Genomic DNA, 23,819 nt, shown 5'->3' with positions numbered 1-23,819 from the left:
ATTACACATGCATTGTACATGCACATTTGCAAGCAAATGTGGTAATTTTTGTCTGGAAAATGCAGCAATGCACAGGTACAGTTACCCGCACATTTTAGTTTAGAACTGAAAGACTGCTTGGAATGAAGTATGCAAATGTCTGCAAAATTTACAGTCCACTAGTGAACTTTTACAGTGGGGCTTTTATGAATTTTAGAGGAAGTACTTGTTGAATCCATTTTGTATGAAAGTAATCAATTCATTTCACTGACAACTGATATGTGTGTTTTCAAAGAGCTCATATACAATATAATCTACAAACAAGGAAAAGGGGAGTCAGACAAGTATTACACATACAGTATTTATTTTCACATTTATTTTAAATACACGGTTCAATTTTCAGTCACTGAAGGTATAATATTTGCACAGAAACATAGAATTTCTCAAACTGCTTAATATACAGAAATCATCAGCGCATACAATCAGCAAACATATTGCTTCTTTATATTGTAAAATGACTTGTTTTCAGCATTTCACAGAATTAATAGAGTATCTCATGGAGAAACAATGGTCAGTATCTACTTGTAAACAGACATTCCTTTACATGGAACTAAAACCACTTTAAAAAACTGAACAAACAAAGAACACACTCACTGATTTTAAAGCTTCAAATAAATACTATATATTTAACATAGACTCATTTCTTTCCCTGTTTTCCCAACTATGTACTGTTTTTGTTACCTTGAATTAAGTACCACTATAACAATGCATGTTTGTACATGTCCTCTGGTGCTTTAAGGAATGTCACCTGGTGTAAACGATGTAAAGAGGAAGTGACCACAAAGGAAGGACCGATATTCATCAAGTAGTATTAGTTTTCAGTAAGTACTTAATTCAATGTGGACCCAGGAATGTACTGAGAACATAAGTGCGAAAAAGAAAGAGAGAACACAAAGGTGAAAAGAGGAAAAAATAGGGAATGAATGTGGAATAAATTAAAGCTCGGAAATGTGAACATTTCACATCATCAAAACACAATGGACAAAGAGAAAGAGGATGATGGCAATGTATCTAGACTTTGAATTCCAGCAGGTTACAGTCAATCTTGTAGGAAACGTAGGGGTAGTACTCCTGCTGACTCAAATTCAGCCCTGGGATGTCCATGGAGGCCTGCAGACACATGGAAGTTACATGAAGACACAAGATTACATACATAATCAGAGAGCACAGGGCACCTGCTAGAATACTGTCCCAAGTACAATGCCCTAAGGCAAAAACTGTGGATGGAGGAGACCACTCTAAAACAGAAACTCTACACTGTCTTGGAGGACCTTCGCTGTACGGCAGCTTTCATCACAGAGACAGGGGTGTCCATTTAGAGCAATCGAGAAGAAGATACATAATCACATAATTTTGGCATAAATTCTTAATGTAGATGTTACTGACTGCATATTTGCCTCACACCTCACCCTTTATTGTTATTATTATATGCACAGACCATGAACTATTCATTAAAATTCCTAAAAGAGCTGCACAGTTCTTGTCTGAACGCTGGTCTTGTTCCTCTTGTACATTAGGAACACAGAGGTAGCATGCCACTCAAGAGTGAATATGAAAAATCTAATATCATAAAATACATTTTTACCATTTGTTATAGATAAATAATCCTCTCCAAGTCTGACAGCAGGTGCAGCTCTATAAACCTACTTACAGCACATATGTTGTTTATGGAAAATGAAAAAAGCTTCTGATATTTTTGTGTACATTTAAGGTGGTCTATAACCTTACTGAAAAAGGGAAAATGCACTAAAAGGGAAAAGAAAACACTGTTTTTTAAAACAAATTATTCTAATAAAAACATGTAATGTGGACTGGGGACTTTGAAGACAACATAGCTGCAGCCTTTTCAGAAGTAATGAATACTGAAGTACTTTTACTCTGTTTATTAGAACCATGTAGCCCATCATGTGACAATACCACACTGCCTTGTTTATTCACTACACACCAGTTTATGGATTCACTTTAATTTACTTTTCTTTTCAGAAGTTTGCTTCAAATTCACTTGACATTTTATGGAAATATGGCTAGTGACTAAAATTTGGCTCAGGGCAACCCTTTCCAGAAGGAACAAGACACATCTGAATATGATATCAATTTTATGCAGGTTTAGTTCAAAGCATGTGAAAAATAGTGATGTAAAAATTAAGTGACTTTTTCTGGACTTAAAGACAAATATCCATGTCACTGTGTTTTGATTTATTAATGGGTTTAATGGGGCAGCTGGAGGGAGATCATGTCACTTAGAGGCTTGTGGCTCTAATTCTATACATGCCTGGGATTTGGGAGTAACACCATATAAACAAAGACAAATGTACTGTATCTATATTTGTACTGAATACAGTGTACTGGATGTAAACAGTCTAAGTGATGTTTCTCTCCCTTCACTCCATGAATTTTCCCATGTTTTGATTTGTTCGTGTTCCTAATTCATTCAGAGGATAAAGAATAAAGAATCATATTATTAAATGAACTGAATGATAACATGCATATGCTTATGCTTATCTAGACTAGGTACCACAATTACTGTATTGTATATTTGTATTTGTAAACCATATAGGAAGTTGCAGCTGCTGCATTGGATCTTTAATCTTGAACATTTAAAATAGCTGCAATAAATTCATCTGGTAACTTGCCAGATCCTACCTGTTTCTTCACCTGTAAATTCTCTCAGAAAATAAAACATTCACTTTGAATGATGTTGATTTACAAAATGCCTGTTGCATCAGTGGTGGGCTGTCAGGGCCATGGAACAGTTCCATGGCTGACCCCTGGAGGTAAAATACACACCTGACCAAAATCTTTAAGACCAGTTGAAAAATTGTATGAATTTATATTTTGCTCGGTTGCATCTTAAGAAGGTTCTAAGTAGAGTTTCAAAATGCAAAAAGAAGAAATGGGAGTGAGTGACCAAAAAAATCGAGTAAGCAATTTATTGAAAACAACAATTAAACTGAAATAGGCTGTTCAACAGCCGATTAAAAGTTTAAGACCACAGCCTTTCAAAGCCAAAATCAGCTGTTCTTGTAGAGAAACAGGAAGTAAATGGACTCACATCGATGATGGCAGCGCTGCTATCCAGGTGTTTGTACAGGTCGTACAGCACCTCTCTCAGCTTCTTCATATTCTTCTTGTTAGGCTGCAGCAGCATGGCCTGGAAGTTGACCGGCAGCCCATATCTACCCAGTCAGGAAAAGAAGACATCTTTCATCAGGAGAAACGGAAGATAATACATGTAGCATGCTCATTAACTTTTCAAAGCTGAATTTTCCCTCACCTTAACACTGACTCCACAAATACACGAAGAGCTTTTATGTGAATCCAAGCAATGAAAGCCTCACTGAAATTCACCTTCAACCATCGAACCAAAGGCCCCTAAATGAACAGCAAGAAGACGAAGTTAAACATACACTTTTTACTAATGTCAAACTGCTCTTATATTTCATTCTAATTCATCCCAATTTTTTTGTTTTGATTAAAAAAAACTACCTTCATTTCATTACCAACAGCATTTAGTGAAATTATAACAGTTTTTTTCTATACAGCATTTTGCAAACATCTGCATCCACATTAAGCTTTGTTGCTTTTGCAGGGTTGTAGAGAGCATACATTTATATTTAGTTATTTATACAATTAGTTCTCTGTCTTTGTTAATTTACAAGATTTTCTCAAGACATTGGATTACAAGTCAATCTGTGGGAAAATCCCTGGCACCTGACATGGCAACCCACTGCTCCTAGTCTGCAGTGTGTGATGTGTTCCTGCATGTTCAGCTAGCGATGGGTTAAATGCAGTTTAAATTTACCAGCAGCCATACTGTATGACATGGATCTAGCAAATCTTGGGACCACATGCATGCAGACCATGAAATAAGAACACCACGTGTCATCTAGCAGTGCTGCTAAAGTTGTAAATAATGATTCTAAGTTAATGATGGTGTTGTTATAAAAGCGGTATTTATAAGTCCAAGCAATACCTCCAGTCAGGATGAGGAAAAGAATGAGCAGCGGGCTGTGACTCAGGAAAACAGACCAAATTGAGATGACAATTTTGGAAAGACTGTTGAAATTAGTATTTAGCAACATAAACTTAAGTGCTGCATTGATCAGCGTGTGTCATTTTCCTGCAAAATTTGTGTTGGTTGTTAAGTAGAAGATGGTCACAGCAGCTTCACACTGTGACATGGTCAAACTACATGTTTGACATAGTCAGAATTTTGTCCCAGACTGTTTTTAGTCACAAGTAAAAGCCATCTGTAAACCTTTCTCACTGTGCAATGCAGAACTACCTTTTTCCTGCACAACCTAAATTTGCCACATTTTGTTATCTTTGGTCTGGATAGCCCACAAGTAAAAATGTTTGGTCAGGGCTGTAGTCATCAAAATAAATCCAGCACACTTTGCACAGAGTGCTTCTTAGTCATACTAAAATGTTAGCAATAGGTTTGTGGTGCTGCTTGAGCAGAAAAAAAGCATTCGTACAAACTGTTTTTTCTTGTCAGTGGACAAACGTGTCATCTCCTCTTTGTCTGCCTTCATCTCCTCTTCGTTGTACTGGAAATCACGCACTGTAAACCTGGGTCAGGACACACAACAGTGGCCTGTTGATCAGCTGTTTGTGAATACACACACATAAACTCAAGAGCACCCCTGAAAATACACTGCAGGCACAGACATAAATATAAATGCACACAAGACCCTGTGCTGTGCTAATTGGAGAGACTGTTGAGTGCCAACCAAATTATGCTTATTATAGAAAGGCTGCAACAAGCCTACGCTTGCTTTTACAAATAGGTACTCTCTGTGAGTTGTCATTACTACTCTTTGCCGGGTGGTGATGATTCATTTCCCAAGAGATATATAATTTTTTATAAAATAATTAATGTTAAAGAAACATAACAAAGACCTGTGGAAAAATAAAACATGAACTCAGTGGTCCTCATTTATAAAACAACTGGATGGAAATAAAAACTGAGTGTACAGTCATTCCCATGCGAATTTCAACATTTGTCAGCATGATCGTGAGCAGGGGGTGTGAGCAAATCATGACAGATCTCAGTTTGAGGATAGGCAGTAGAGTAAATCTGGCTGATATACAGTACAACTGCAAGACAGATAAAGTGAACCCTTTCTAGTTTTCTGCATGAAATGGCAATAAAATATAATCTCATCTGCATCTAAGTCACAAGTACAGGCAAAAAATGTTCTTAACCTACTACCAACAATGATAATATTTCATGTCTTTATTGAACATACTTATTAAACACTCACAGTGCTAATGGAAAACATAAGTGAACCCCCTCCACTTCTGCAGTGTTGAGGCGCTCACTGAAAAGCTTCATGTATTCAGTGGTGGGTTATTGGAAAGCTGCAACTTCCTCTAAACTTGTATAATCTTTTACATATTGTAGACTCATGAACAGAGATGTTAATCTGTTCCAACGAGTCCTTCAAGCCTTTAGGTGTTACTCTAGGGTTCTTTTTTATTTTTTTTTATTTTTTTTATCTCACTGAGCATTCTGCATGATGCCATCAGAGTCAGCTTGGCTGAATGTTCACTTCTAGGGAAAGTAGTCATAGTATTAAATCATCTCCATTTGTAGACAGTTTGTCTAACTGTGGACTGGTGAACCCCTAAAGTCTGTAAGATTACTTTGTGACTCCTACCAGTTTTAAACAAATCAAAAATTCTCGATTGAAGGCTCTCTGAGAGGCATGGCTCACATCAGCAGTGAACAGCAAACACAAAACATTCAAGTGATTTTTAAAAGGTGAAAGGAGCTCCACACCCCAACTCAGATCTCAATTCACTGACTGGACTTCAGGTTTGCAAGTTCCTGACTCCAATTAACCCTTTTTGGAATTATTAGCCTAAGGTCTCATTTATTATTTTGAGCAGCACTCTGAGTGTTTAATACCTGTGTTCAATAGAAGATATGAAACATGATAACTGCATATGTGTGGTATAAAAACATTGTGCTTGCTTGTACTTGTGACATATTTTATGACCAATTCATGCAAAAAGGTATGAATTTTTAAATAGGTTCACATAGTTTTTCTTGCCACTCTACTTTTAAATTACATCTGAGCGGTATGTTTAATATGTGTTTGTGTTTTTTTCTTTGTGTCTTGTATGACTATTGAAAAAAAAAAAAAAATCAATAAAGAAATGTATAAAAAAAAAAAAGAAAGAGAGAGAAAGAAATTAAATATTCAAATCTAAGCCACAGTTTGCTTCGTTGACAGCACCTGAAGTTGTGCACTGCTGCCCTTACAAATGGAATAAAATGTTTTTACCTCTTCTCATGCAATGATTGTACCAATGTGATTTATTCTTGGTAGATAAAGTGTAACTGGGATTCAGTATGTAATCATTGTACCTGGTCAAAGATGATTATTGATGTGTATAAGTAGGAAAAAAGAGGAATGTGTCAGAAAAAGTTATTCCAACTTTATTGGCAACAGTGCATTTTCTGTTCAGATGTTGGAGAAGTTTCTTTTCTTTGTTGTAATCTGTATCTATATGTCATAACCTCCAGATGCAGAGGCAGAATAAATAGGGATGTGTGTTAAAGGACCATTGTTTTCAACTGCCTCATTTATCAGTGCTGGCTGATTTGTACAGCAGAATTAGGAAAGTATGACTGTCCACCCCAAATACTGACCTACATTTACACATTACATTTTTATATTTGTTCCATAAAGATGTATTACATTATTACCAATAGTCTATTCTCTGTATTTTTTTGCTTTTCTTTTGGTTGTGCTGCTTCCAGTGGTGTATGAAATGTGTATGTGTTGATGATGTGGCTGTAGTGAAAGTAGACCTGCTGAGTTGTGTTCATTGGATTTCTTGCTTTGGTAATAGCTTTCATTCTCACTACAACAGATACCGGTCTGTGATCTAACACCCTGTTATATTGTGTTTTTTGTGTTGTAGTGGTAGTATAGTAATTTATTTTAAAAGGTGGATTGAGTCAAGTGGAGTAGTAGGAAATTTCAGTGCAGAAATTATCATCTGACTCAGATGTTATAAGACAGTGAAACCATACTTGTTTTCCCTGGCTTTGTGTTTGAAGTCATCCACTGCCTTCCTGAAGAGAGTGACACTGAACAGGCCGCTGTCATTGTCTTCAAACAGGAGCCTTGAGGACACAATGGACAACAGAGCCTGCATTAGGACTGAAGTGTCTCATATCCTCCTTAGACCCAGCAATGCATTTTTGTCCTCTGCAGGGGATAAAAGTTTCAGTTTTACTTAAAAAATGCTGTCCATTGCAAAGGACATTCCATTAAATAACAAATAAATAAAAAATATTTTTAAATTTTATATGAAAAAAACTGTTGCAATACGCAGTTTCCAATCAAGACAACTGTTTAATGTAAAAAAGCTAAAACTTTCATTTTCCTAGGTCTCAGGAGGATAAAGGAGTGGTGTGTTTGCAGTCACATTTCAGTAGGTTTTCATAATACACCAAGAACATTCCTAGAGACAAAAACCCACTCTCTCCTATTACTTTCAGTAGTCAAGTAAGTTTTATCTAAATAGGCCAGTGTTTCCCAAACTTAGGGTTGGGATCCAAAACAGGCTACAAATTTGTTTTCATTGGGCTGTCAACTGTTTAAATGTGAAATATAACAATATTGGAAAGAAAATAAGGTGCAGCAATGTAGGTGAAAACACCAACAAGTTTAGCTATTGATCCTAAGCTGAACTGTAACAATGCAATGATTAGAGAAACAAGAAACATCCATTTGACTTGTACAACTGGACCCTGATGAAGATTACTGTTCATATTTTTTATACTTCCTACAGCCGGTCATTGACAAAAGTAGATGTACGTCTTGTTATCCTTACTTAGTGGAACGTGGTACAACCATTTCTGCCAGGGTTTCATATGTCTTTTGCCAGTCAGCATAGCCTGTCCTGTAGAGAAAAGACAAGAGTGATTTACTTCACGTTAGAACAAGAATTTTTACCTCCGCCAAGGAGGTTATGTTTTTGCCAGGGTTTGTTTGTCTGTCTGTTTGTCTGTCCGTTAGTGTGCAACATAACTCAAAAAGTGATGGACAGATTTTGATGAAATTTTCAGGGTTTGTTGGAAATGGGATAAGGAAGAAATGATTAACTTTTGGGGGTGATCCAGAAGAAATCCTGGATTTTGGATCACTTTGAAATTTTCGTTAACATTGTGGTAAATGGGGCCAAAATTTTCATTTCCCAATATCTCACTTAATTATTGACCAAAACTCATGAAATTTAACTCAGGAATTGACAATGGGGTCCTCTATCACATTTCAAAGGCTGATCCGGATCTGATCCAGAAGGCGGATTTTATTTTTAAAAATAAATGTAGGATTTGTATCACCGATTATGTGGGGAATTTTTGCGCTTGGCGGAGGTCTGCGCTCCGAGTGCTTTTCTAGTTCAATCTGGTACCAAGCTTAGATGTTCTCAGGTGAAACCGATGAGACTATTGAGGACTTGCAGCTGACGTCGCTGGTCATGTGATTGTTGTTTACACCACCATATTGGTAGGCACGCTATCTGGATCCACAAAGTCAGAACTGTTGCTTTATATTGTGTTTTTCTTTGGACTCGCGTTTGCGTGTTTTGTTATTTGCGGATATGTCTGCATGTGATAAAGGCACCATATGCCACTACCTGGTACCGGCTCGGTTCAACTCGACTCGACCTTTTTACGTTTCCACTACGAAAAAGGACCTGGAATCTGGTACCCAGTACTACTCTTTTGGTATCACCTCCGCCAAGGTTCCAAGAATGGGGAACAGATACTAAAACGCGACGTGTAAACACTGCAGACCACTGATTGGTCAGAGTTGTCTCTGTGACCCGCCGTTTTACAAAAAACAGATGCGGAAGTTTACAGTAAATGTAGCGGTAGGTTAATCTACATGATGACAGCCTGCAAAACTACACCATTCAGTCAGGAGATTCAGTCTTTGATGGTCGACGTAAAAATTCAGCATGAGCTTGACGAGACAACACGCAACGAGTGTTCAGCAGCTCTGAGCAGATGACACAGAAGTAACTCGCCGCATCACTATGACATCCTGGTACTGTAAAGTCTGTAGTATCTGTAATGGAAACGGTCTCCAAGAACAATATCTGGTACCCGAGTCAAGTCGAGCCGGTTCCACGTAGTGGAGACGCGGCAATAGATGAGTTTCAATGTTTACTAACGGTGATGCGCAGGCAACTTGGAGGCAAAAACACGAGTACCAGCTCCAGCCGGCTCACATCAGCCGTACACCCCCAGGCTCTGCCCTGGAACTCATGAACGAGCCGATATGTTAGCTCTAAAACGGTCCATTAACTGTCTCTGTTCAAAAACCGAGCTCATCTTCTCTTTCACGGCCACATAATTTGAACTGACGGCATGGGGAAGGCTGTCCCATAGTAGAAAAGCAGACTTGCACAGATGGGTGGCAGTATTGTCACCAGCTCCAGCTGAACTCACCGGTGTCACCTGCACAGCTCCGACTGCCATTTCCAGCTGAGGAAACTCTGGCTGCCAAGGGAGCAGGTAGATCCACAATCACTCTGTTTTTATAGGGTGATAGGTCAGGGGAAGCCCTCCTGGTAGGTTTAAAGGGGTCTGCATCACCGTACCACATGATGACAATTTTTTTTCCCATGCCGCTAAGCCCAACAGATACACAGGCTAACTATACTGAGAAGCTACACTAACCGCGGTAATAACTATAAACAGCGGTTGGCAGAACAGAACCACCACTGCCACCGATGGAACCGAGCGGTTTTTCTGCCTAACTTATAGTTGGTGAAAGCTAAGTAACAAATGGCACACAGGAGTTTAGCAGGTCCATCGTTTAACACGTTGTACAATCCAAGGAAAGCTTGCCTACCAATATGGCGTCGTAAACAGAAAACCACTTGATCTTGTGACGTATGTGCAGAACCTCAATTTTCTGTCAATATGGGAAAGCATCCAAACTGGAGTACAACTATTTGAAAACATTTTGGGTGTTGGGCATTTTTTTAAAACAGATGCAGTAAATAAACCTGACTTAATATTGCTTTTTAAGACTGTAAAACAAAATTGTGATAAATTATTTCACGAGTAGAATTCACCAAATGGAACATTTTTCTGTCAGTGTGTAGATTTTCTTTCTTGTTGGCTTTTTTGACAGGCATTGCTTGGTTGTCGTATTTTTTTTAAACAGATCTTAAGTTGGAGTTGGATGAAGTTAGATGTATTTTATCAGTAAAGCTGGGTACATAATCCAAACATAAATCAGTATTACACAGGTGGTAGCAGGTCTGTGGACTGTTTTCTAGCAGAATTAACAAATCTTCATATGGCTTTTTCGCTCTTCATTGTGGTTGCTGCTGCTAAAGCTATCAATTTATTGGTGGAATTAAACACAAGATTGTTTTTGAAACACAACTTTTCAAGTTACATGTGTTGACAACCACCATTGGCTGCAGCAATACAGGAAATTTGCTCCAACAGTTGTGCTGTGGGTGAACTGATGTGCATCTTCTATCAGGTCTGAATCCCATGTTACTGCATACAAATGAAGTAGTACCCGCATATCAGTACACCAGAATAACAGCAGAGTAACATCAGTGGCAGAGATAATGAACACAGCAATTTGTGTATACAGCCACATTTCTAAGCCACATTTCAGGTCTGACAAATAAATGAATACACATTTGCACTCTTCTGCTGTTTATATTTTCTTTAATGCTGGCGAATGTCATTTTATTTGACTTCATTAATGCCAACTCCCATCACCGCGTCGTGTCCTGTCAGGAAGCCAGGCTACAGGCTCCGAGCGCTGGCTCCTGTCCGGCTTGCACACCGGTGCGCTCGGAGGGCTTGATACGTGCGCGAAGCGGGGCTTGGAAGTCGGAGCACAGCTTGGTTCTGAGTTCTGTAAACGAAACTAGTTCCATGATCTATAAACGGAACCGGTTACAAGAACGGAAAAAACTTCATGCACCCCGAAGGCTTTTCAGCAGCACAGGTAGAAGGAGCTCCTGCCTGGATCAGGGACCACTGTCCCACTGACACAGATAAACAGAGCCAATTTAATTTTTTTCAGGAAACAGTATCTCATAAACTCAGAAAAACAGAGCCAATTTTTTTTTTTTTTTCAGAAAACAGTATCTCGTAAATGCAGAAAAACAGAGCAAATTTATTTTTTTTCCAGAAAACAGTATCTTATAAACTCAGAAAAACAGAGCAAAAATTTGTTTTTCCAGAAAACAGTATCTCGTAAATTCAGAAAAACAGCGCCGATTTTTTTTTAAACGTATTTTTTCTCGTAATTATGAGATAATTATTTCGTTAATTCAGAAAAACAGAGCCGAATTAAATTTTTTGTGTGAATGCAATACACTTCCGTATTGTTGAAACAAGTATTTCACACATATTATTCTGGAAACAATGTGCATACAATAATGGCTTGATTGACTTACGATAGGTCAACTTTGGTCATAAATTGTAGTGAAATATGTTGGCAATATGTATCTCAAAGTATGTAACCATCAAATAACAATGGACTTTAAGGATTTATATGCAGCAAAGGGTGCCTGAATGCCTTTGCAATGAAAATATGGTATTTCAAGACGGGTCATCTATCATGGTATTTGGGGGGGCTGTGTGGTCCAGAGGGTTAGGTGATGGACAGACATACCAGAGACTATTATTGTATTGATCCACTTCCTATCTCTTATAATGGGGAAATTTTTCAAAGTCGCACCAAATCCAGAATCAGATCCGGATCCAAATAATTTGGCTAACTTTTGTTGACATCATCATAAAGAAGCTGTATACCAAGTTTGAAGTCAATCAGAACTGTAGTTTCGGAGAAGAAGACGACTGAAAGTTTTGTAACCGACGACAGATGACGACAGATGACGACAGATGACGACGACGCTGGACGCTGCATGACGACAATAGCTTACAGCCTATTGGCCGGTAAGCTAATAAATAAGAAACGGTTCCCTTCCAATCTCCTATGTGGGTATGGTCAAAAGGGTTGATAATATCGTGTACAAGTATAAAAGTAGATCAATAAGGTTTAATTTCAGTAATACCCAAAATATACTGCAAAAGCAACCCAGGAGCTTTTGAGGAGAAATGGAATGTTCTTCAGTGGCTGAGTCAGTCACCTGATCTCAACCCAATAGAGCAGCTTTTCAGTTACTGAAGACTATACTAAAGGGTGAAAGACCCACAATTAAGCAGTAATAAAGGCCTGGGAGAGCCTCTCCAAGGAAGACCAGCACTTGATGACGTCCATGGATTCCAGACTTCATCCAAGAATTTAAAATATTTAAATATTAAAATTTAAAAATATCTATCTACCTATCTACCTGCGGGTGGGTGAAAAGTAACTAGGCATTAGAAATTGCTTCTAAATTAACTATACATATAATATAGTTTCTATAAATCTACTGGTATTTTTGTTTTAATTAATATAATGTTTACTACAAGTGTGTTATTAAAGATTTGAATGGTAATAAAGACATATTATATTATAATAATTGTAGTTGTTATTCATGGTAATGCAATGCCTCTACTGTATCCTATTGTTTCTAATTTAAAGTTATTCGAAATGCAATAGAATTCAATACCATAACTGATGCCAACCTTATTAAAGCCATCTCTTTGCTTTGGTTCCAAAAGAGTTCATATTAATGAGGTTAAATTGTATCATTTTATTGGTGAATGATAATAAAAAAAAAAAAACCATTTTAAGCGATTTGAAGCATTTATCCTGTTAATTTAGCACCGGCTTCTATGGGTTTCTGCAGGTATCAGCAATTGTAATTTAATGCTTTTTAATGCCACTTTAAACAAATTTAATGCCTATGTCCAACTGCAGATACATACACACACACACACACACACACACACACACACACAATCACACATATCAACAATCATCACACTATACTTCTGATCAAAATTAATCAAAATAAATTCTGAATAACAATGTTTTTTTTCTCCATCAAGTGCATTTAATTAGTATTTTTTAATGCCTTTGGACATTGAATTTAATGCTTTTTAATGGCCCCAATTTTCACAAAATCAATGTATATTTAATGCTTTTTAATGATCCTGCCCTGCCCCCCCCCCCCGCCATTTTTCCTGGATCCACCACTGATTTGTCTCACCATCCACATACAAATAGATATGACAGCATGTGTAATTTATTAATGTTGGTGTGCCGTATGTGTACTCACTTTGGGACAACTACCAGCATGGTAACCAGGTATTCGGAGTCCAGCACAAAGTCTTCTTTCTTTACTATGTCGGCCAAACTCCTGGTCAACAAGCTTCCCCTAAAGGAAAATCCACACTCCAGATAATTGATTATGAATTTCAACCTTGATTATACACAGATCTCTCACTTTCATCTAATAAAATTGTACCATTGTTTTAAGCACCACTTTATTAAAAATAACTTGTGCCTACATAAAGGCAGGAAAATGAGACATCTGAGTTTTTGTTTCTACTCAACTGGAGCAATGCCATTATTTGGTTTCATGCCATTCTGAATGCAGATTTTCCATACTTTAATATAAAGTTTGAACATATGAATTCTACATATACTATTATATGCTACTCACGCATTTTTTCTCTCCAGGTTTTGCAGGTTTCCCTTCAGGTTGTTGTAAGCTGAAGCTCTGGCCTTCAGATCATTGTCTATCTGAGTCGCTTGCTACAAATCAAGCAAAAAAGTGTCAATACTTGGAAGAATATGGAGGTAAAATATAAACATACACAGCTCTAAGAAAAAACATGCTTTACAAGCATGGGGGAAAAAAAGTATATTCACAACCCAGATGAGTCTGTTTCAACATACCTTGGAGATGATCTCAGATATGTTTTTCAGTGACTGTTTGATGGGATACTTAGCCATGTCCCACTGGAACCTGGTGATGTAAGTGACCAAGTCCACTGCAGAGGGAAGGAAGGAGATAATGGGCCTCATGCAAGAAACCATACATGAACAAACTCTATATTTTTACCTCTGCCAAGGAGGTTATGTTTTTGCCAGCGTTGGTTTGTCTGTTTGTCCGTGTGCAAGATTACTCAAAACAGTTATGGACGGATTTGGATGAAAATTTCAGGAAATGTTGATACTGGCACAAGAAACAAATGATTAAATTTTGGTGGTGATCGGGGGTTGGGGGGCCACAAGGGCCCGCTGATCTGCCTTGGTGGAGGTCTGTGCTCTCCGAGTGCTTCTAGTTAAATTTGTGGTTGGAAAATATCATATTCATCAATTGAATTGGAGCGTCTGAAAGAAAACTTTTGTATCACAAAAAATGAAGACAAAAATAAATAATTAAACAAAAGAACATCCTTGGGGCACAGTGGAAATAAATATTTTTTACTTTAACTTGTTATGCCTCAGATTTGTTTTTGTCATGGTAGACCATATACAAATAAAATTAAGGGGTGGGGGGCAAATAAGTCCTTTCAGATTTTCTTGGGGGAAAAAAACAAGACTATGGCCTCTATTGGGATGAAATTTTTATTTATTTATTTTTTAAATTCTGAGCATAAATGGCAGTCAGTCTTCATTCAGACGGCATGTAGTCCATGTGGTGGTCTGTTTGTTTGCTTATAACCTATGCTTAGAAATTAATGTATTTTTTCACTGCAAAATGGAGGACCATAGTTTTTCTTCTCCAACAGATTCAAACAGGACTGGGATCCCCCTTTTTAGCACAGGTACCTGCAAAACTATAGAGTACCTGTCAGAGATTATTTTTATATCAAACACCTTTCTTCTGATCTCTGTCATTGTGCGTCCCTCTGTTACCACGGTATTCACTTGGACGGTCTGAACATTTGGTGCATCCAGATTTAATACCTCTAAATGTTTCTCTCTCTTTTTTTTTTTTTGAAATTCAAGTTTTTATTGAACTTTTCATAGGCTTGGTACATGGCAAACTTAATATGTTTCTCCATACAAGAACAGGTAGTATGTAATTAACAATTAACCCTGGCGACAGACTCAACATACTCTTTATCACATAAACATAACAGATCAAAAATAAAATAAAAAAAAAAAAAGACAGGCAGCAGATACAAAAGAAGGTGGGTACATAATAATATCAACTAGTAAATATCTGTATAGACACACTTACCTGTACATGCACTCATACATTCATACATACAGACCAATCTACTTTTATGTAATCCCAAAACGTGTCCCAGAGGGTCACCCCCTTCCCTCTGTCATCACTTAATCTACTGATCATAGATTCATAGGATGCCGTTTCAGTCATTGCACAGACCCATTCTTTCATCTGTGGAGTTTCTGATATTTTCCAATGTCTTAGAATGACTCAACAAGCTGTTGTTGTACCCACTGAAATTACCAAAAAGTTACATTTGGTTATATTGGGTAACTGGGATTTATCCTCCTGTAAGTGGAACTCTGGGTTTGAGGAGATTTCTGCTCCAAGCCAATTACTTAAAATATTTAGAATTTGAGTCCAGAAGGGTCTGATTAAAACACATTCCAACATGCAATGATAAATGTTTCTCTCTTAATGAAAATGCAAGAGAAATTTAAGAGAATGTTGCTGCATGAGGCCCAATGCCAATTTCTTACAGAACTGGCCAACTTTAGGTTGTTCTGTGTTTCTTAGTTAAAGGAGCTGTATGTAAGAATTAGGGATGTAAACAATTAATCGACTATCAATTATTTGTCGATTAAATTACAATAATTGTCAGTTAATTGCCCCTTTCCACGGCGGTATCTGTGATGTCAACAGTAGGGGGCGCTACTGCCTAAACTAGGTTTCATCGCTGAGGTTGAATATGGTGGGAGTCATCCTGTCCACCTGTCCCACACTGTCTGAAGGCTGCCGGCTTGTCCGCGCTGCGACGCCACGACCAGAGCCAGATCGTGGCATTGATGAGTTACAATTGCTTTTGGGACATGGCGGATCAAAACACAGACTGGCCCGTCTGTTTATCCCACATGCTGCAGGTTGCCAATTTGCTATTGAAAGAGAAACTCAGGTTCACAGGAAAATCACCGCTTATCAATTAATTATTAATTGATGGACAAGGTCAACCAACTAATGATTAATGAATTAATCGATAATTTACATGTGTCCACGTGTACTGTGTGTAAACTGTATGTTGTCTTATATTTGTGCTTTGCATTATCTTCTGTTCTTCACTGCAATTTTCAAAGAAAAGGGTTTTGTGGTAGCGCTCTAGCAGGTGCAGCGGCCCGATGTCCCTAATCATCAAACTCAATTTCGTTTGATGTACTTTGTACTGTCAAATGACAATAAAGGCAATTCTATTCTATTCTATTCTAGTCTAGTCTAGTCTAGTCTCGTCTAATCTAGTCTAGTCTAGTAAGAATGTATTCCAAGTAATCATAAAATGGCCCTGATATGTCACCAGACATTAAGGAATCATGTTCATTTCAAATACTGATATCACTGACAGTAGTAGTTCAGCCAGAATATGTGCATTTGAAAAGCTAAGTGTCAGTCCACAAGTAATGTTTATGTTGTCATTTTGTGTTTTGGTCTGATGCTCCACCCATCACCTATCTCCAAATCACGAAGTCAATAGCGTTTCGGCATCCAGGTTGCCAGTTCCCACTGAGCTGCAGCTGGAACATTTCTGATCACAAATATCTGACGTTAATAAACCTAAAAGGCCTTGTTAGGATTCTCACGTACGTCGTGGCAAAGTGAGAAACAAAACGAGGATATGTACAGGAGATGCTTTTGAAAGATGGAGATGGTTGAAAACAGAGAGGAATTTGAAGACCGCCACTGAAGTTGTTAATTTTCTCCTGAACAGGTAAGATTCAGCTAAGTTTGGCTATTCTGCAGCAGCCAACCCGGGTGCCGCAGCTTCGTGCCACTAGTGCCAGGGCTTGAACTCATTCGAGAATTTACAAATAAATATTTTTTGCACAACTATAGACTAATATGCACACACACAATCTTTTTGAAAGTTTCCTTACCCTGGCAACCTCAAGTCTGGGGGGGGATACCACACTCCACAGTATTTTGAATGTGACTGCAGTACCAGTTTTGTCCACAAACCTACATATGGCTCCTTTAAGAGTTTCAGTTTTACTTAAGAGGATGAACTCCGGTCCCCACTCAAACAGAGGATGCCACCTGACTCTGACCTGACTCTATCAAATGGTTCATTCTACAGTGACAAACACAGGGTTTTCATTTTTATGTAATATAATGCTGCAGCTACTGATTATTTTAATTGTTGGTTAACCTGTAAATTATTTTCTTGATTACTGATTAATTGTTTGGTCCCTAAAATGTGTTTTTATGTTACAGTGTTTCCCCATGATCTCATCCTCAGATGTTTTTTAGGCCCAAAACCTCAGATTATCACTTTACCAATCAAAGAGGAGGGAAACTAGAAAATAATCACATCTACGAAGCTGAATTCAGAGAATTTAGACTTTTTTTTAATCCTTAGAAAATTACTCAAATCGATTATCAATTATCTCTGGGAAGAGATACAGAACCTAAAAACTTGAACTAAAAGACTGTTGTACAGTTTCTTCCCACAGGCAGTTAAATGCATGACCCCTCAGTCTAAGACTGAGCTGCACTTAACATCCAACCAATATCAGTACTCTGTTCAGAGCCTGTTTCATAGCACGGTGTTTTATTTAGGGTGTTTTTTAATTATTCTTGTTGCATTTTTACATTTACGGTCATCAGAGCTGCTGAATATTGTTTTGTTGTTTTTAACAATGTTTCTAAACAATGGCAATAAACTTTTTTCTTATCTTATCTTCTGCAAGTCAGTTCATTGTTGCAGCTTTATACTAATGGCAATAAGTGCTTTACAAAAGCCAAAATACAGGTAATACAAAATTACGACCTAAAAATGCACAATGAATAAAACTGGAAATACATAAAAGACAGATCGTCTAAACAAATGTGTCTGTAGTTGCCTTAAACAAAATCTGCAAACTTCATTGCAAATGCAGTTTATTTCACAACTCAGATGGTGCAGCCTCAAAGCCTCAGTGTGAAAACCCAGTCGGTATCAGTGTGAGAACAGTAATTACCTCCATTTGCGAGCAGGTTCTCCTGAACTTTGTCACGACTGTCCTCCAGAACATCAGCCATGTACTGAGCAACCTTCTTGACCACACTGCCTCCCCGTAAAAATGGAGTAATAGACCAACCGGGAGGGCAGAGACACACAAAGTTAACAAACAACACACTTATTCTCTCAATTGTCCCAATTACTACACATGAAATGCAGCTCATGAGTCTACACAGTTTTAAGACCCCTACAGCCAGGTTGTCTGCATGTGTTTTACTCCTTTAAAGAATAACTTGGGTTTTTTTTTTTATTTCTAACTGGGTTTATGCCTGATATTAAATAGAAACAAATATGAATATATGGATGAATAACATTTTCTTACAATTCTAATGATAAATACAAAAATTCAGAGGAGAAAGCACTGTTCTTAATAAACAACATTTTCTCCAGCAAGCTGAAAATACTACAACTGTGATGTGTCATGACAGCATGAATTTATACTTTTACCTTCATTGCTGCTAAAATTAGCATTGCTATTAATATATTTCTTATATATTTCTTATCGTTAAATATGTGCAAGTTTGACTGCCCTCCTTTATGTTACGTTACAGGCATCATCATCATTGTCAAAGTAAACTCAAAACCTTGAGAAAAACACGTGTTAAAAATCCTTCCCTAACACATTAATGATCTGTTGTTGTTAACCTGAAAGCTGCTTCTGTATGTCTGTGGGAAAAATGTACCTTTCCACAAAGGTGTCTAATTTAGCCAGCTCATCTGACAGACCCACTAAGACATCTAACGTTCCAACCTGTTAGAGAGAAAACACTAAATTAACAAAAAAACAGCTTCTGCTCCTGGTTAAACATAGACCAACCACAGAATATTGTTGTGTGTCACCTTGAGGTCAGGAATGTTGAACTTGTTGTTGGTTGACAGGTTGTTGGTGCGTGTGGTGGCCACCATCAGCTTATCCCAGGTCTGCTGGCATGTCTTCTCGCCTGGCGCTGAGATCAACCAGAATTCAGTCATGGCTGCTGCTCAGAGGTTTGTCCACCAGGTCTCCAATCACTGAGTGAAGGAACACAGAGATTATTGGTAAAGCTCTGCTGTGACATGTTCCAGGCTATGTTCACACTGAGGCAAACCTGGCCCAAACCTGATCTTTTCTCTCATGTGGGAGTACGGTCTGTTTCTTTGTTTTTTGTTTTGTTTTGTTTTTTTCATGAAAGTATGAACAGCCCAAATCACATAGAATCTGATGTTTTCAATTATGATCAAGGGCACTTCCATATGCAGCCCTGAATCAGATACAGATTTGTTCTTTTCCAGTCTGAACAGTCAAATCAGAATTAGCACAACCTTTACTTCAGTTTAAATGGAGATTCTTATAGAATGTGAGTGACTCCCTCCAGTGTAGAGCTGTGACGAATCTCCATTTCAACAACTCTGTACTGGTGGGAGTCACTCACATTCAATGAGAAATTCGAATGCAACATATACATGAATGCAGCAGTAAAATGAATCCAAAACAACATATAAAACTGTAAAACTCTGAAAGGGATCATTCTACCGCACATGAGCATTGATACTTACATATTTTAACAACAAAGTAAGGTTTTGAATCCACAACTTAATCTTGTATTGGGGTATTATCACTGTGTGAATTAGTTCTTTAACAGGGAATCATCAAAATGCTTCTGACTCTTGTGGTTTTGTGCATATGGTTCAGTTCAGGACTGAGTCCAGTTCAGACTGGAATTTTATATCTGACACCTTTTAAAAAATAAAAACATCCAAACAGTAAAGAAATAAAGTAGTGTGAGAATTCAGAATTAAGTACTAAGCCTGGCAGTGTGAGTGTGGCTTCAGTTTTGCTGTTCTGTTTACACATCCCTAAAAGAGTAGGCAAGTGAAAAGAAAATGGCCTCTTTAGAGAATATACTAGAGTTTGCAGGGAGGCAAGGAGGATAAATATACACTGTAGACAAGATACAGTTAACAATCAGGAGTTTAAACATCTCAGTGTACACATTACTTGCCTTGTACACATTATCAGAGGTCAAATTGGCTTTTTAATGGCTGATTTAATAGGAAGAGTTTGAAACAGGAAAAAGATGAGAGCTGATTAACTGGCTCATAAAACCCCAGAAAAATAGCCTCCATTGTTGGAAAAAAAGTTAGGCTGATTCTTTTGCCTGACAGATCAATTAAAGTAAAAAAATAAATAAAAATAAATCTGTATCAAAAGCACTTGACTCCAATAGCCAATTTCAGACTCATCAATCAGAAGAAATTACTTTGACAGAAAGAAAAAACTTTAAAAAATGAAGAAGAAAATGCTAACTAACCTGAATTACTTTAGATGTTTAAGTCAAAAATGTATTTTCAATAATCAAACTAGTTTAAATCATCTAGTCTCTAACAAAGTAAAAGTAGTACATTTCCAGTATCTTACAGATGGATTTGGGCTTTTTCATTTAAAAAAAAAAAAAAAATCCATTATCAGTTGACATCTTGTTGTGAAACTAACCATTTTAACTTTTGGAAATTGCTAAACAGTGCAACTGAAAATCTAAAACATGCCTCACCAGAACTTTACAGGTCAGGACCCTAAATGCAGTCAACAGTAGCTAAAGGCTAAAGGAAAGTAATAAGTAAACATAAAAAATAATAATAATCTGAATGAATGAAAAGATGTGGATCACAAGCACCTTCTGCCTTTATACCTGTAGTTTGTAAAATATCCTGGCACAGTTTAATTGGTCTACCTCTAATAATTTCATTGGCATATGTCACATACTTCTGTAGCAGATTCAGATCCATACTGACATCTGCTACATGTTATGTAACTGTCACCTAGGTTGACCTGCTGTTCACAGTGTACCCCTAAAAGTTTGCAAGGTATACGTAAACATTTTGCAGATGCCTCTTATCCGGACTTCATAATACCTCTTAGAAGCGTGTATCTGAACGAATAAGAGTCACGTTATAAATCCTCCTGTTCCTCTTTTGGTCTGATTCATCATAGGACTTCCTCAAGTCCTAATGCTGGACTATGGTTCCTGCAGTGTACAGAGCTGGCTGACCGAGACTCCGTGGAGACATACTGTACGTATCCGTGTCTGCTGATTGACTGTCATATGATCAGCTGATGTGTTAAGGAGAAAACACACTGAACACATCACACATCTTTCACTTTAGTCAACACACATACATCACCCACATCGCGTATTTCATGAAAACAAATCTGCTCTTAATCTTAGATTATTCTTTAACATAAATCCACAACAGCCAACAAGATGAATCAAATTCCTGTGTGGGTAAATTAGCCTGCTGCTGACACGAGCTTGTTTGCACTGCAGTTTCACGTTGTCACGACATCAATAACTGGTGTATTTTTTTTTTACCTACCGACGTGTTTAATGGATTCAGTACTTGCTCGGTGAGGTGTAATTCAATGACAGAGTCGCGATTTCCCATACATAGCGCGTATAATAGCAGGTTTTCGGCTTAAAGGTCCTTCAACATAGCATCCCACTCAAAGTCAGCTGATCAGCGGAGACGTTCTGCGCCTGCGTAACGGCTGATGGCGCACTATTGCTGCCTTCACGTGATGGAAGTCAGGAAGAAGACGTGTTTTCAACGGCTGGATTGTGTTAGGATACTGAATAATTCGTGTTGTCACGTAGGCCTTTGCTTTAACTTTTTTTTTTTTACTAGGTGAACCCAGTAATCTAACCTATTGTAAGTGTCGTCTACTGCAGGCTATAGCTCTACCTAAACAGAGATGTGAACATACGATTTTGTCTCCAGCTGTGTTTGGTTTTTATTATTTGTATACCTTACTGGTGAACTGTTATATCTCCGCCCGATAAAGACTCAAACTACCCTTTGGTGGCACAATTTGGGGGTAAAATTATAGTGTTTCCGACGGTCTTTAAAGGCAGCATGCCTGTTTGTTTTGACAGCTCAGATTGTGCCGCTCAATGTCGACCTATAGTGGTGAGATATACACATTACATACAGTAATATAACAGTACTGTGTCTAGGTGGCAATGTATCCAGGTCTGTAAAGCAAAAGTACAGCTCACAGGTCAGCTCTGTCTCTACACTCATGAAATAATTAGACCCCTTAAAAACCACGGAACAAGCAATTTAATATCTCTTTAATATGGTCTGCCATGTCAAAATGTAAAAGTAGCCATGATCATTGTTTGGTAAGGCAAGTTTAACTGCACATCTCCATGACAAAGTAATTCAAAGTGCTTTACAAAATATAAAAGCATTTGAACAGAACACATTAAAGAAGTGAAATCATCAGAAAACAACAAGAAACAACACAGCACTCAATATCACTCAAAGTCAGCTGATCAGTGAAGATGTTCTGCGACTCTGCAATGGCTGTATAAAACAATATTAAAAGAATATAAAAACATAAAATAAAAGATATAAGCATCAAGGTTATAGTGCAGTGTGATAAGCAGTGCCACAAAGAAAGGTTTTCAGTCTTGATTTAAAAGAACTGTGGTTTGTGGCTGCTCTGCAATTCTGTGGGAGGTGAGTGTCAATATTAGGGGCATAAAAACTGAATGCTGCTTCTCAGAATCAGAAGTACTTTATTAATCCCATGATGCAAAATTATTGGTTGCATCCTCCACAGAGCAAAGAGAAGACATAGTGCAAAACAATCCTAATACTGTTTTTCCTGCAAATTAAATCTTAATGGTGAAAGTTTTATGGAATTTATGAAATGAAAATTTATTTCAGAATTTGATTTAAAACCTAAATTATGTCTAATCCCTCTGGCAAAACAAGAATGCCAAAAAGGAAAAAAGGACTTGTAGTTTAGAAGATGCTCTGATTCATTTGGCCTTTGTCGAAGTCACTCAGATCCTTTTGCTGCTTCTTACACATCTACAGAAGTGGTTTAGAGACAATGATAGGAATGTTCTTAAGTGGCCGAGTCAAAGCCAAGACCTCAATCCAAGAGAGAATTTCTGGCTGGACTTGAAAAGGCTCTTCACACCTAATCCCTGTCCAATCTGACAGTTCTTGAGGAGCTTTGCAAAAAGGAATGGAGTAAAATTGCAGTGTCCAAATGTGCATGCCTGACTGGGTTCTATCCACACAGACTCAGTAGCCCCTTTTACACAGCACTTCTATTCCAGGAATATTTCACCTTCATTCCGGAACGACATCTGTGTAAATGAAATGGTGGGATCATTTGTACCCACCTTTATCGCAGCTTTGTAACGCCTCTGGAGGTAGTAACCAGTGGTGTAGTCCAGCGTATACGGGGGTACACGGAGTATACCCACTTATTTTTCAGTCAACATTGGGTATACCCACTTCTAAATCCCCCTGATGCACACCATTCAGTATAGTATAGTAGTATCTGAGCCAAATTGGGCATTTCTTCCCCTAGGATGGTGAAGCCATGACCTGCCTTACTCTGCCTCTAATTAGCTAGTACTCACTGCTGTCACTGATCAGATTGGTTAACTTTAGGCATGAGGACTGATGAGCCAATCAGAGGCACAGTAGGGAGGGTCACTCAGAGGAAAATTTTGCTAACTAGTGCTGGCCACCTCTGGAATCTGACTGGACATCTCAGGTGCCAGTGCCACCCCAGTTGATTGACAGGTCACTGCACGTCTCATTGAGAGATGCGCAATTATTGGAAATATGAACGAGAAAGGCAGAATAA

General features: G+C 37.9%; 1 protein-coding gene across 2 annotated transcripts; it reads right to left on the bottom strand.

Annotated features, from left to right (window-relative positions):
* Positions 1 to 321: 321 nt before the first annotated feature.
* Positions 322 to 21,681, bottom strand: atp6v1c1b (ATPase H+ transporting V1 subunit C1b). Of its 2 annotated transcripts, none has more exons than XM_030146582.1 (13): positions 21,524 to 21,681; positions 19,010 to 19,218; positions 18,853 to 18,920; positions 18,129 to 18,214; positions 13,899 to 13,993; positions 13,663 to 13,754; positions 13,276 to 13,374; positions 7,894 to 7,962; positions 7,088 to 7,180; positions 4,518 to 4,611; positions 3,314 to 3,411; positions 3,092 to 3,215; positions 322 to 1,149 (listed from the first exon to the last, which is right to left on the bottom strand). In XM_030146582.1, the coding sequence occupies exons 2-13, from the start codon at positions 19,139 to 19,141 to the stop codon at positions 1,051 to 1,053; spliced, it is 1,149 nt and encodes a 382-aa protein (XP_030002442.1). In that variant the 5' UTR covers positions 19,142 to 19,218; positions 21,524 to 21,681; the 3' UTR covers positions 322 to 1,050. The 2 variants fall into 2 exon arrangements, with proteins under 2 accessions (XP_030002442.1, XP_030002440.1); XM_030146580.1 differs by having other exon boundaries at positions 19,010 to 19,180.
* Positions 21,682 to 23,819: the final 2,138 nt, after the last annotated feature.

Source organism: Sphaeramia orbicularis, chromosome 11 (assembly GCF_902148855.1).
Source record: "Sphaeramia orbicularis chromosome 11, fSphaOr1.1, whole genome shotgun sequence".
NCBI lineage: Eukaryota > Metazoa > Chordata > Actinopteri > Kurtiformes > Apogonidae > Sphaeramia > Sphaeramia orbicularis.
The sequence above is the reverse complement of the archived record's forward strand: the minus strand, read 5'-3'. Positions and strand labels throughout refer to the sequence as shown.

Bases quoted from the DNA above. Each gene is read 5' to 3' on its own strand.
- atp6v1c1b (XM_030146582.1), bottom strand. From the start codon at position 19,141: ATGACTGAATTCTGGTTGATCTCAGCGCCAGGCGAGAAGACATGCCAG. The intron at 13,755-13,898 runs GTATGTTGAAAC...CTTGATTTGTAG, and splicing joins TATCTGAGATCATCTCCAAG to CAAGCGACTCAGATAGACAA. The intron at 3,412-4,517 runs GTACGAATGCTT...CTGTTCATTTAG, and splicing joins CTGACAAGAAAAAACAGTTT to GGGCCTTTGGTTCGATGGTT.